The sequence below is a fragment of the Gigantopelta aegis genome, chromosome 9 (genome assembly GCF_016097555.1).
Source record: "Gigantopelta aegis isolate Gae_Host chromosome 9, Gae_host_genome, whole genome shotgun sequence".
In the NCBI taxonomy this organism is placed as follows: Eukaryota; Metazoa; Mollusca; class Gastropoda; order Neomphalida; family Peltospiridae; genus Gigantopelta; species Gigantopelta aegis.
The window spans coordinates 61,800,112-61,815,709 of record NC_054707.1 but is presented as its reverse complement, the minus strand read 5'-3'; the positions used below and the strand labels follow the sequence as shown (position 1 = coordinate 61,815,709).

At 38.0% G+C, this 15,598-nt stretch overlaps 1 protein-coding gene across 1 annotated transcript; it reads right to left on the bottom strand.

Moving 5' to 3' along the window:
* Window positions 1-5,980: 5,980 nt before the first annotated feature.
* Window positions 5,981-10,470, bottom strand: LOC121381681. The gene is made up of 2 exons (XM_041511025.1): window positions 10,387-10,470; window positions 5,981-9,739 (listed from the first exon to the last, which is right to left on the bottom strand). The coding sequence occupies exons 1-2, from the start codon at window positions 10,468-10,470 to the stop codon at window positions 7,295-7,297; spliced, it is 2,529 nt and encodes an 842-aa protein (XP_041366959.1). The 3' UTR covers window positions 5,981-7,294.
* Window positions 10,471-15,598: the final 5,128 nt, after the last annotated feature.

Here is a 15,598-nt window from a genome sequence, read left to right as displayed (position 1 = left end):
CGGGCTGATTTTTCCCCTAATTAAACGAAAATGCCCGTATCTGGGTAATAACATATATTCATATTATAATATAGGGTTGCAAACGAAGGAAGGACATGTTTTATTTAACGACGCACTCAACACGTTACTTACGGTTATATTGCGTCGGACATACGGACCACACAGATATTGAAGGAGGAAACCCGCTGTCGCCACGTCATGGGCTACTCTTTTCGATTAGCAGCAAGGGATCTTTGATATGCACAATCCCATAGATAGGATAGCACAGCACATACCACGGCATTTGATGATGCGCGGTGCACTGGCTGGAGCGAGAAATAGCACAATGGGCCCACTGGTGGGGATCTATCCCAAACTGACCGCGCATCAAGCAAGCGCTTTATCACTGGGCTACGCCTCAACCCTGGGTTGCAAACGAATCATCATGCATTTTTATATGGATTATAACTAATATTGTTCGCAGAATAATGGAAATACGTGTACATGGTAAAAACGTTTCAGGCCAGCTCATTTTGCCCGAATATCTCTATTGTTTTTGCCAGAATTTGATGATTTTATCCTGCTCGAGATGTGGTGTGTGGGGGAGGGGGGTGGCTCCGTCTCGTACGCGTATGCCATTTTGAATAAAGACCAAATTTCAGTGGTCGCAGAGTTGACGGTCGCGGTGTTGACATTCCTAGATGTAAATCTTCCTATACCTAATTCGATAGGGATGATGTCACTTTAAAATATTCCCCATGTAGACGCAAGTTGTCATCTTATGTAGGTATTTTTTACAATTAGATTTTTTTTAATTAGCATAAACGTTGATTGCATTGTTGACACAATAAATATAAGCTTCAGATATGCTCAGTGTACTCTTGAGCACTCGATTTGTTGATGAGTGCAAGATGAAAATTGTTAGGCCCTATGTTACTATTCATAAAAATGACTTCCAGTAACTGTTGTCACATATGATGAGTGGTCACATGATATGTGAAAATTATAGGTAAGAATAGTCAGTCAGTTGCGGAGTTGGAACCGAATCGCCACAAATTTTACATGAATTACAACTAATATTGTGGGTAGAACCATTAAAAAACATGGTGAAAAGGTTTCAGGCCAGCTCATATTGTTTGAATATATACCGATGGAAAGAAATAAGGGAACACATCAAATTGTAGACCATATTTAATTCACTACTAGCGTAGTAATGTCTGTATTTCATATCAAGTTGTAATGTGGGATTGAATGTCTGTAGTGTTGAATGAGCTGCCTATATGTTCCCAGTCAACTTCTGACAATATCAATTGATTTTTGATGCAGTCATTATTTCTTGTTGCTATCTGTGTGATCCTTTATTTCTTTCCATTAGTATATATCTGTCGTTTTTGCCAGAATTAGAGGATTTGCTCTAGCACTAGGGGGACAATTGGACAATTGCCCCCCCCCCCCCCCCCCCCCCCCCCGTCTCGTACGTTTACGCCGATTTGTAGTCGATTTTAATTTCATTACATGACATTACACAACACTTGAAGAATGATCCTTCTATTGAAATTTAAAGAGCGTGCAAATCATTATTATGATAAACTGATAGTATGTTTTGTTATCATACAGTAAATATCCTACTACAACATTGCAATGAACAGTTTTGTTTTACATTATATTCACGTTGAAAATGAAATATTATAATTGCACTTAACAATTTTTTTGTCAAAATAATCAAATAACATTGGCCTATTGTATATGCGTTTTGTAAAGGCACGCATCCAGTGTGATACTCTAATTGGAATTTACAAAACCTGTTTCTGTCTTACACGCATATAGGCCTATCTCAATACATTTACAATGCTTAACACATGCGTTTAAGAAAAACAGGCTTCATAAATTCGTTCCTGTATGTTTTAATTTGTGTAGCCGCACCACACGCGCTGCTCCGTATCCACTGTGAATGCGACATATTTTCCTGCGAATGGTCGCATCGCATCCATGCTCTCACACCTCCCCCCACCCCACACACATCATGTTATATAGTTTCCTGTCTTCACATAACATGACTCGTAGACAATGTAGTTACCCCAACCCCCAATCAATATAAAATCCTGGTTACGCCAATGGAGGTGGGTCGGCTCTAGGATGCCAACTTGTCTTGAGCATATGCGCTGGAAGATGACTGCAACTGGGGATATATAAAAATGTGTCACCATAAGGGGAGATTTCCATTGTTTCTAGAATACGGTAGCTACTCTAGTGCAGAGGATATGTGAATGAATCGTGCATTTTGTTTTTATAAAAGCATGAAACTTGGCACACGCATACTACACATCATAGAGATTAATTTTAAGATTGGATGCATTCTCAAATTGGCCTGAGTTGGCAATGGCGGCCGTTTTGAAAAATGGCCGACATGTCAATTTCGCTATATAAAAGCAAGGTCAGAATAACCCTAAATAATATTTTATTGTTATTTTATGTTTAACTATTTCCATGAATGAACCTCTAGAATTAAAGACATAATTAGAACATTGACCTCAGATGACTTTTAGAGGTCATTTCAGGGTCACAGCTGTAAAAACAATTGAGGTTTTATCAAAGTTGTTAATGGCAGCTTCTAATCAAATGTTTTTATTAATTAATTTTTGTTTTGAAATGTGAAGATTATACCTTCAACTACATAAAACAGTACAATAAAATAATTCATTTACCAGTAAAAAAAATTATTAATTTTATTACAAAATCTATAGAGATTGACCAACAGCTTACTTCAGTTCTTGGGTACATATTTTGCACTAATGTTTCTACCAATAAAGCTTTGAAGACGAATACTTGGAGCAGATTTTTCCTCTTTTGTTTCTTTTTTTACCAGGTATTCTTGAGGATGTCACAATTTACGCTGAGTGCCAGCACATTAAAAACTACGTAATTGCGCAGATTATATACGAGATTGATTAATCTGTAGTAATCTGTTACAAATATAAAATGCAATTTAAAATTAGTTCAGTATGACACTTACATCTACGATTATTCCTTTAATTTTCTATTCCTGTATTACATTTTATTTAGCAAACCTTGTGTTAATGTGGGTATTAGGCCCATTTCCGATTCTTGGTTACACCCACCAGACTTGCAGATTTTTCTGTTACTGTGCTTGTATGCATCTGCATTGTCATATGCAGCTTGTTAATAGTGTCCATTTCACCTTCCACTCAACCGTTCTTCTTCCGAACAATGTCAAGGTCTGCTTGGTACCACGCACTTAGAACATGACGTTGGACTAGTGTATCTGGTGTTGATGAATTATTTGCAATTCGTTTGCGTTTTCATGTGAACCCGACTTTTCTGGCTCTGTTTACATTATATTCTGCTGCTCTTCCTTGGCCACAGATACCTATAATGTATCTCTGAATGGGTGTTAGTACATTGTTCAGACTATCTATCGCTTAACATTTTGTGATTGCACACAGCGCACCACTTGTCCAGTGTCAGTGCAATAGCAATTGCATCAAGGTACACATTTGTATCTGACTTTCTGTTATAGAGGCAATGTACCCACATACTTGCATATCTGATTCTGCTAGCGACTGTGCCTAACGTTCTAATCTGTATTGTTTTGTAATGTTTTGTAGTGTCTGCAGCTTGTTGGAATATGCATGTATCTGGGGTTTTTTGTTTGTACATGATGACGAATACTTTACATTAGCAGCCTCTGGTAACAGTATATCTTCTCGATATAACTATCATCAAACATTTTGATGGCTAGTCTTTCACTTAATAATACTGTGAACACGTGTTTCTTGTTACACGTGAACTCAAGGCACACTTTTTCAATCCCCAAATATGTATTAATTTGATCTTGTGTTTATTTGCCTCGAGACTTTGTACATATGAAAGATAATTTCAAACGTAATCTGTGAACTGCATTTTTATATAGAATATCAACCTAGATGCATAATTATCAAATGTGTTTGGCGATAGCTGCACCATCAATGTCCACTTCCTGGCATCACCACTGTCTTGCATAAGATGTTCCAATGAAGCACCTGGGATTTTTTTTCACTTTACCATAGTCAAGTGATAGTGGTGGATGAAATGATTGATTCTCATATAAAAGGAAGTGTTCATAGTCCATGTTACGTACCTGACAGGCAATGTGAACAAGTTGTTATCAAAACTTCTCTTGTGCATGTGGATTTGTCACTTATTGGCTTCTTTGTAAGATCAACTTATCACATAGTATGTATGTAAGAGACATTGCAGGTGTACAATAGCATGCACAAATAGAGTGATATTTCATGAATCATTCAGAATGTCTCTGAGATCAGCACATCAAACTAATTGCCACAACTCAAACTTTATATCTGTTTCTCTTCAAAATCATTGCAGTGGGATCCTTTTTAACAATGTTTACATTAAGTGTAAGTTTTATTGTGCAGTTTATACAGTGCAGACGTAATCACCTGATGTGCATAAGCTATCTTACTGTAGACTGTTTTTAAAAAGTTCCTGATGAGATAATTTCACCTAGCCAGGGATTCTAGAATTTTATAAAAAAAAATCCACTAGCCATAGGATCGGTGATTTTAAAAATGTACTAGCTATGATTAAAAATTCACTAGCCCTACTTTAAATAAATACAATTTTACTAATAGTAATAATCCGATATGTCACTTAAAGAGGGAGACAGAGCTTAAAAATCCTTAGATTAGGGGAGGAAAGGGGTCAGGATATTTATACATGTAGTTACAAAATATGTAAATGCAGCATTTGACAAGGGTTTTTTTTCAACTAGCCGTCGGACTAGTTATAGTAGTTATTTACTAGCCCAAAACTGAATATCACTAGCCATGGGAGTGGGGCTACCATAACATAGAAGGCCTGCCTAGCACTAGTGTCAGTATCCAGCCACTTTCTTCCAGAAGGGTCACCAATTACTTGTAATAGCCACATCTTGATATGTAGACCACTCATCATGACAACAGTCTTTTGCCTATGTATTTAGCCACATCTACTGGGTGTATTTTAAACCACTGTTTAATATGTGAAATCACAGGAACATATTAAGGATTAAGATACTGTATGGTTGTAGGAATATCCATATTGTTCATGTCACCGGTATTCCTTCTGAAACTGATAGAATAAAAGTATAGTTGCTTGGCAGGCCTACAACAGATTTTCCAGACTTGCTGAAAGCTGTATGTGTTTGTTCAATTCAAATATTATATCAATGACAGCATACTATTTGTTTGTTTTGTTTAACGACACCACTGGAGACACACCAGGCATGTTGTAGACTGGTAATGTCCCAGCGGGATCCCAGTTGTCGTTTTCACTTGGGTTGTCTAGTGGAGACAAGCAAACTGTTCCAAAACTGTTAGTGGTGTTACCTGGGTAAAAACACACCTAGTAGAGCTAGTCTAAGCCAAAAGAGTATGTCAGCTAGATACATTGTAGTTTCGTGATGTTTTTGAGTATGCATATATGAACCATATAAATATGGCAGTGTCGTTTATCCCTGTTCGGTGTGCCAGAGGAAGATCGCTGATGCCATACACAACTATTATCTGCAGTGACCATTGTGTTTCACTAATCTATTATATTGCTGTTAAGCAACTAGTGTCACAAGTTTCACACTTAAAAAGTAATGCCCTAATGGAAAAATAAATAAGTCGGCCTCAAAATATGAAGTGATCGAAGTGATCGATTGATGAAGCCTGAATAATATTAACAAAGAACAATTTTCTAATCTCCTCGAATAAAAGAAGGGATTGATTTATACAATTAATTATTTATAAAAGTTAATTTTTAATAATGAAGAACTAAAATTATGAATACATAAACAGTTTCGGGGAGGAAGCACTGTGCGTAAGATAATATACAAAGCAAGTCTTTTTAAAAATTTCAGGCTGGCACACGTCATAATTTATTAATACTTGTTGTTGGGTTTAATGCACATATATATATACGTGTATTAAATAATTCCTTGCAGTTTTAAATGATCGATTCAGGGTTTTGACTGAATAGTCTTGTATGTGATAAAATCTCGGTCTTCTGGATCCAAAATCCAAAATTGACCTTTTTATTACCCTAATCTGATTTATTCGAAGACCTAATAAGGTATTAAAAATTTAAATAAGTCATATTCTACTGAAATGTTTTAAATAGAAAATATTATGCACATAAAGATAATGTATATAAAATGTGATTGAAGACGGCCATTTTGGATTATGACGTCACTGGTCCAAGTAGGGTGTTGTATGGTTGACTCAATATTACATTTTATTGTGTACATGGTAATCAAAAAATGTAACAAGCAATAATATTTTATCACATACTTATATACCCATACTCAATAGAAATTAAATAAGTACTGACATGTGCGTTGTTTGTTACACAAACAAGGGGTGTGGCCATTTAGTGTTAACATACCTTTACATACTGAGTAGCCTACATGAAGTCTACATTCATTTTGTTTTTCAACTGTTAGGCTCCCCTAATGATATCTAAATTGTTTTTGAAGATATATATCTTTCATATATGATTCACTTGAAAAGGCAATGGATTAAATGTTATTATTCAGGTAAAAGTTTCATGGTTTTGAACCTAAAATTGCCCCCTATATGTCACAAGGGCCACTAAATAACAGTTTTAATATCCTTAATGTATCCTAATGTATACATTTTGATGGCATATGTCACATTAAAATGGTTCAAAATACTATTTTGGGCTACGGCCATCTTGAAAAATGTCCGCCATGGTCACATGTCATACTGAGAATGCCTCCAATCTTTAAAATATTCTCTATGATGTCTAGTATGTGTGTGCAAAGTCTCTTGCTTTTGTCAAAAAGTGCACGATTCGGTCATTTTTGTGCACATATGTTCTGAACTACTCATGTAGCTAGTGTTGTTGTTTTTGGGGGTTTTTTTTTTTTTTTTTTTGGGGGGGGGGTTTACCGTCAGGCTAGTACATTACTCTGACCATGTCCTCACCCCTACATCCGACATCTATATAAAGTCGATAATACAAATGGTATTTGGCTTTGTTAATGTTTATATACATTTTATTTGTGAAATCTGCCATTCTAACCCCTCAATTATAATGTCACTACAGTTTAAAAAATGAGCACTGTCTCAGTTACATATTATGTTGCTTGGTAAACCAACTGCAACCAATCTTCTTAGTAAACAGTCACATATATAAGGAAATACCACCTTAATATGATCAGTTTGTACTGTATTAAAATGTGAGAAAATAGAAAGGTGGCCTAAGCCTATTAAGACAGGTGGCACCCCTCTGGTTTTTAGAAAATTATGGTTTATGATTTTTTATATTTTCTTAGATTTGCGCTCGATTTTGGCCATGGACTTTTGATTTTCCGTTTGTCCTTGGTAGCAGAAGATAAGCTATCTATCGTTATCATATTTCGGCTGGCCTTGGCGCGAGATAACACCGAGTCGTCTGGTTGTTTGGGCGAATCACCCCTAGCTCTGGAGGCAGACGAATACCTGCTTGAACCCTCCCGTTTACTTGGTGATCTTCCCACAGTTTGAGTATCTGCGTTCTTACAACTGCAACCGCTTGCACTCAGTATATCTCTGATGTCAGTAGCCATTGGAGGAACGGACGACAACACACTGCCTTGTCTGGTACTGGTGCCGCTTTTTGGCAGACTGTGGTCAAACAATGACCGCGGTGTGTCGTAACATTTGAAATCTGGTGTGAGCACATCAGAAGCGACTTCTTTTATTGGGCTGTAGCGGGAAGCTGCCGAAGGATGGAAAGTAAATTCGTTTACCATTCCTAATTCCCGTTCAATGGAGTACTTCTCAAACCTCAGTTCGGTCAGTCTGTGGGTTGTCTCGTTCACACGTTGCTGAAGATTCCCGGCTTCTCTGATGAAGTTTGGTCTCAGATCCATCTCCAGCATGTAGTCTTGCCCAACAACGGCCTGTTGGTATCTCAACAGACGTATCGTCTTGTCGTACTGGTGCAGTTTCACCTCGCATCTCCTTACCTTTTCCCGCAAATCGAAGTACTTAGATGTTCCTCTTATGGTGTATGAAAACTTCTGTGCAAGTTCTTTTTGCTGGTGTTTGATTTTGTTGTACTTTTGAATGATTTCAGAAAGGTTTTGACCAAGTTTACCCCAAATTCCGGACATGGTTAATAATCGGTTTTCTCTACTGTGCATGGTGGCCTGTTCACTTGAGTACTGTTGTAACTGAACTTGACATTCCAGAAGGAATTTATTTATGTTTTTCAGCCTCGATTTCATTTCCCGCGTGTTTCTGTCAGGTAATTTTGTAAATGTTTCAGAAGTGAATACTTTAATCTGAGCTGTGGTACTGTCGTCAGAATCGCGTTTCTGGTCACCGTCATTCAACTGTAAAACGTCTGTTTTGGGCACATGACTTTTGTTCAGATGTTTTGGAGTGGGTGTCTTCGCAACACCATTCAGCAGTATTAATGGGAAACTAGCGCTTCGACTTTTTTGACGATTTGTAATGGGTATAAACGTTTCACCTCGTTTCCTTGAAATTGGAGATTCCTTATTGTTTATTGATGCATTTGATTTGTGTTTGTCTGCAAAGAATGAATCATTGCTTTTATTTCTGTCATCGTGTTTAACACTATAATTGCTTCTAGGAGTAGAAGTAGACATCGTATTTGAACGAGATGTATTATTTCTAACATCTCCTTCCGGTGTATCTATGACACGAATCTTGGGTATATTGCTAACGCCAACTTTATTAGGGTTTCCCCTCAGACTATCAACTGCAACATGTGAATCAGTGTCAATAGTGGATCCGGTGCGTGAAACACTACATTCTGATGTGATTTTAGCAGAATCGTTCGAGGTTGTGATTCTTTTTCCTCTCCGAGGAACGTCTTTATAGATTTCATGCAATATATCCCACCACTGTTTTGACAACTCAATACACTTGTAGCACTTTGCAAATATATCTGGGAAAAGTCTAAATATCGGTTCAAACTTTGAATATCCTGTTAGATGGACAATTTCGTGGTGGCTTTCAAGATCAAAATCATTCATATCGAGATCGTCATCTTGCAAGAGTCGTGACCAGCGGTTAGAAACATCTTCTAGTTCTTTTATGGTTATGTCCAGTTTATCCTTCATGTTCCCATCGATATACGAAGCAGACGAGAATCCCATTTGATTATGAGACAGCTGTTCTTTGGAAGCACGACCCTCTTTGGTAGATCTGGGTGTCAGTTGCTGTTCATCGATATCAGTCTGCGAAAAATTTCCGCTATCACATTCGTCAAAATTGTCAAGTCGTTTTCGTTTCTTTGAATTCGAATTCACAGTAGATTGGCGATCTAACGTATGATGTATCGATTTCAGGTATTCGAAGACCCCCTTGTCAAAATGTTCTTTGATTCTTTTGATGGATGAGACGTCAGCTAAGAAATGTCTCAAAGACTTTAGAATTTGGATCTGATCAGCTGGCAACCCAGACCGTTTGTCATCCTCAAGTAACTTCTTCAAAATCGTCCTCATTTGACCTGTAGATTTGATGTGTATGTCTTTCGGTGTGTGTTTGCTAGTTTCCTCTCGCGAAGCATTTTGATTAGTAGATTTAGACTCTTGCAGAGTCGCCAGATGAAGGAGATTCTGTAGAAATCTGTGGAGTCTTTCCAGTGAAAATCTCGACATGCTGTGTCGCAACACCTTTTGCAAGATACCGATTTTGGCATCAAATATGTACTGATCATCCTCATCGTCATCTTGAGAAACCTGAAATAAAGTTTTTAGTATTATTTAGTATTAACAAACTCGACAACTCATATTTTGTCTCTCAATTACATATAATTAGATGTGCATTTATGACCAGTGCGAATGTATGTTTTGCGTTGTCTTCTTCTCATTGTTCTTCTGGGGATAATATTTCTTGTTCTACTGGCCACAATATGTGTGTGTATGTGTGTGTGTGTGTTTGCACTTACGCATGGTTGTGAGTCTGTGTACCTCTGCGTGCGTCTATGTCTCTCTCTCTCTCCTCTATCTCTATCTCTCTCTCTCTCTGTGTGTGTGTGTGTGTGTGTGTGTGTGTGTGTGTGTGTGTGTGTGTGTGTGTGTGTGTGTGTGTTCCTTCCTACGTGTACGTATACGTATGTGTGTACGTACTCGGGTGTGTCAGAGTATTATATATGTTGTTAAACATTTGTCGATATTGATTTATAATCGGTGGATAATTCAGTTTTCTGTCCAAGAGTGGGGCCTACGGCAAATAACCCGACTGGTATATATTGGTACCAAATATGGGCCCAGTTCGAAGAGTACAGTTCGCAAATCCGACCATGATATTGGTTTTAACATAGGTGCTTGAAGAGGGTGAGGTGTTGGAAGACTTAGAGGTTGGGGTTGCCTTCCCCTGAGTATACATTGTCCCTGCTTTTGACATCGCGACACTGGATCCCGGGTATCTTCGCAAGCCATGGTACCATTCCGTACACCTTCTGCACCATGGCCTGCGAAGATGGATCTGGGTTGGATCTCTTCGACAGGGGGCCTCTAGATAGTCCTACTTTTGTGTTTTTAAGGATTTTTCATAATTGACGACACCGTAATTATTATTACCGGCCTCGATGGTGTCGTGGTTAAGCGATCGGACATAAGGCTGGTAGGTACCTGGTTCGCAACACGGTACCGACTCCCACTCAGAGCGAGTTTTAACGATTCAATGGGTAAGTGTAAGACCACTACACCCTCTTATCTTTCACTAACAACATTACTAACCCTCTGTTCTGGACAGACAGCCCAGATAGCTGAGGTGTGTGTCCAGGACAGCGTGCTTGAACCTTAATTGGATATAAACACGAATCTATGTTGAAATGAAAGAATTATTATTTAATACTTGGTGAATCCTATTCATGGTTTAAAGATTCTTAGAACATTTTACTTTATTTCTGGAATAGGGCATGGTCACTGCAACGCTACAAGTAAATCCTATAGTGTTTGACAAAATATTGGGGGCTGGGTGGAGGACGGAGTCATGGGTGTACGGGCTCCCATTCTTGGAGGGGGATGTGGGGGGGGGGGGGGGGGGAGAGCAGGCTGATTCTTGCCTGAATCTGGATAACGACGTTTATTAATATTTTCATTACTACCAAACGGATGGAGTTCCAAATGAATCACAATACGCATTGAATTTTTACATAGATTACAACTAATATTGTGAGTAAAATGAGGAAAATACATGGTGAGAAGTTGACCCCCACGCCCTCCCCTCCGAGCTCCCGTCTAGTACGTTTAAATGGCTATAATTGTCCATAAAAGGCAAAGATCCCAAACAGAGAACAGTCACGTTCCCCTTCTGCATATTTCGTATATAATACCCCTTTGTGTTATATACCAATTGCTGATTCAATCGAGGTTTGGGTTTGTTTTGTTGTTGTTGTTTTTGTTTTTTTTAAATTCCTCCCACCCCATTTCTAATATTTTATAATCTGCGTAATATTATTTTAAATAATTTACTGCGTACTTATGTTCACTGACGTAAACAGAACATTAATACTTATTAATAAAGTCAAGGTGATTTATAAATATACTGCAAGAGAAAACTACATTTTGCTGTTAACGACTTATGGAAAATGGCTCCAGTTCAAGTGGATTACTTTCACCTGCAGATTATACCACATGGTTCATACAGGTATAATCTATCGAGAGTAGTATTAGCGATATGCTCATTTCAACATGCGTCTCAGACCGCCGAGTTTCGACCCATTGTTGAAATTTATTTACTTAGTTTGGCTATTTCCAAAATAATGTTATCGTAGCTGAGTCTTAGTTGTTTTTGTTGGGGGTTTTTCATTGAAAGTTTTGGTGATAAGTCCCGATATTTACTTTCAACAAGCGTATCGATAGTTTACCTGGAAAGAAAGAAATTCGGGCTTTGTTAGTGGGCGGTCGAATCGGCAACAGTTCCAACTTTAATAAAGATTAACGTTGTTTTACCTATACCGAGATGAACCATAAGGACGGGTCAAATGTATTGAGAGGCGGGGGACAAGAAAATAATGCAATTGAAACAGAAAATAAGTACATTAACATGACGAAAGTAAGCGAACATAATCGGGAGAAATCAAGACATCCTAAACAAACAGAATGAAAACAATTGCATGGTGTATCCGTGCCTTTTACAAGCTTGTAAACGCTCACGAGTAGGCTTGTTGGCATTGTAGCAAACAAAGGGTGACAACATAAGGCTACCCTTTCTGGCGAGCCCCCCCCCCCCCCCCCCCCCCCACCCCATCCCTTTTCTTTAAAGTGTACGTATGTTTAGAAAAACAGTTTAAAATTAATTCTGTATGTACAGATGTAAAATTAGGTTCCAGAGTCCATATTTTTAAATTTGATTTAACTGATGTTTTAATGAGTTTTAATAGTTATTTTTCGTTACGTAAAACTCCATTCCCCAAGAAAGAATCCCCGCCTGCAAATAGGATTGTATTCTCATTCATACATTAAATAATAAAACGACAAGGTATCGTAACATCTCCACACACACACACGCGCACACAGACATATACATACACACATACGCACACACACACTCAAACACACACACACACACACACACACACACATTCAAACATACACACACACTCACACACAGACACACACACACACACAAACATACACACAAACATACACACACAAACATACATGCACACACACAAACATACATACACACACACACTCAAACAGACACACACACACACAAACAGACACACACACAAACACAAACACACATACACACACACACACACACACACACACATACATACACAACAAACATACATACACACACACACAGACAGACACACACACACACAGACACACACACACACACACACACACTCAGTTCTGTTAGTACGTTCTTGAAAATGCTGATAGAGGTTTTCCAACGTCTGTACGTCTAACATTTTTATACTTTCGTTTTCTTTTTTTCTGAACAGTTATTATAACGCAATATCTCATATTAAATGTACTAATAACCATATTTCTAATATACATGTACATATAATGTCTTCTTTATTGTCTTATTTCTACACAAATATTAACGTAGTATCTCAGTATTAACATACCAATAAAGTCTTCTCAGCTTCCTTCAAGATGTCTGGTGATAGTATGACTACCGTACGTGTTCCCATGCTATATCATTATCAGGTAGTTTTCTGGAAGAAAAACTTCTGCTGACGTTGGGCTCAGGTGGTTAGAGTGAAACATAACAAGTGTAACGTGATTGTCCACGCGTGATCGAGATAAGTCTCGCTTACTCTAGCTCTGTTAGTGTCGCAAGACTATACTGATTTTATACTGCCGAGCACACAGGTATTATTCAGAATATTAGTTAGACCAGAAAGACGATATTTAATTTTAGGAGAGAATTTCCCATGTTACAATACCCCACCCCTTCTCAGAGAGAGAGAGAGAGAGAGAGAGAGAGAGAGAGAGAGAGAGAGAGAGAGAGAGAGAGAGAGAGAGAGAGAGAGAGAGAGAGAGAGAGAAAGAGAGAGAGAGAGAGAGAGAGAGAGAGAGAGAGAGAGAGAGATTTAGAATAAAATATAACAATTTAAAAGAAAACAAAATAACATAATATGGGCAGTTCCAAAATTGTATCTCCGACGCCATATAACCGTAAATAAAATGTGTTGAGTGCGTCGTTAAATAAAACATTTCCTTCCTACATTTTCCAAAATTGTATCGAGATGACCTTTTAAAAATAAACCTACCACAGTTCAGTGAATCTATACAATATATATATAATTATATAGTGTGTAGACTTGCTGATCAATGTGCCGTAAAGACAGCTATGAGTCTCCGTACCCACCATTCATAGAATTAAATTTTAATGTAACCAAATATGCATAGACTCAAAAAGCTGAAACGAATTGTAATTAGTGTCTCGCGCACCACATATGGTTGGCCTGAAGTCAACCAGAGTTTGAAATATCACCCCTCGCCACCAGTTTAAACGGTGAACAACTGCCATTAAAACTCATGTTAGAGGTATCGTATGATATGGCATTCATTTGTAGATTGGGGCGAGGCGTAGCCCAGTGGTAAAGCGCTCGCTTGATGCGCGGTCGGTTTGGGATCGATTCCCGTCAGTGGGCCCATTGCGCTATTTCTTGCTCCAGCCAGTGCACTACGACTGGTACATCAAAGGCCGTGGTATGTACTATCCTGTCTATGGGATGGTGCATATAAAAGATCCATAGCTGCTAATTGAAAAAAAAGAGTAGACCAAGAAGTGGCGACAGCGGGTTTCCTCTCTCATTATCTTTGTGGTCCTTAACCATGTGTCCGACGCCATATAACCGTAAATTAAATGTGTTGAGTGCGTCGTTAAATAAAACATTTCCTTCTTCCTTCATTTGTAGATTAATTAAACATTGAGTTGGTCCCCCTTTCAACACTGCATAATTGAATAAGTAAAATCAGTGGCTATTCCAATTGCTAACAAAATAAAATGTATATGTCAGGATCCTCTTTCTCATATCCAGTTTATGGTTCTTGGGCCCAATATGTGACATCGCCAAATGTGGAGTCAAAAAAAAGGAGGAAATAATGGTGGTGAATTCTGAAGTGCCCCGGAATTTAATTTAGAATACAATTAGTAACAAAAATCGATTTCACGTTCTGAAGCATTGAACGCCAGAAAAATAATATTTGACTGCTTACACGTAAAGGTCTTCAGAAGATTTAAGAAATTTACTTCGTCTACTAAAATAAATTACAACGGATTACTCAAAGTTTAAGGATCGCTACTTAAGAAGATAATATTGCGTCTAACATACATATATCAAAATCTCCAAAAATGAAATCATCTCAAAACATATTTAATTAATGAGAATTCATTGTCCTATGTTAAATCAAGGCCGAAAAAAATTATAGAAATTTAAAGAAAATTCTCTTCTTAACCGTTTAAGGAATTTTAGACTATTAATTACTCAGTTGGCCCCCCCCCCCCCCCCCCCCCCACACACACACACACAAATCCTAGCTACGGCCCTGTATATACAAAATTCTGACATCACGCAAACAACTCAAAATTCTAAAATGATATTCAATTATCGCAGAAACAACTTCCAATAACGTGTATGTGCTCCACGTGTCAGCCTGTCAGTGTATGGAATATTGTTCAATCTTCTGACAGAACATTACAAAGTTCCTGTAGAGATGCTGGTTCTTCAGGACGTCATGAGACGGCGATCTGCATCATGCGTTTTTCAACGAGTCTGGCATGTTAAGGTAATGCGTTGCCACCGACGACGATAATTCCTCTTCTATCCCTCCCTCCACCACTCTCTTTCTCTCCCTCCTCCCCTCACCAACTCTCTTTCTCTAGTCCGACAGAATGCAAATGGTTCCATGTACACATTACGATATCATCAAAATGTTCAAAATCGAAGTTATTTTGTTTCAGCCTCATTGTTGAATGTAAAGTTTTGTTAAATGAGAAACCATCGTGTATATATCAGCAATGATATTTAGGCAATACCATCCTCATTATCTCGCTCATCTGCAATTCGAAATAACAAAAATCAAGATTTCCTGTCAATCGGATTTGCAAAATTGAAGTTCCGA

Coding starts and splice junctions, on each gene's coding strand:
- LOC121381681 (XM_041511025.1), bottom strand. CDS start 10,470: ATGGTGCAGAAGGTGTACGGAATGGTACCATGGCTTGCGAAGATACCC. Junction 9,740..10,386: donor ATGTCAAAAGCAGGGACAAT/GTATACTCAGGG, acceptor ACTTTATTTCAG/GTTTCTCAAGATGACGATGA.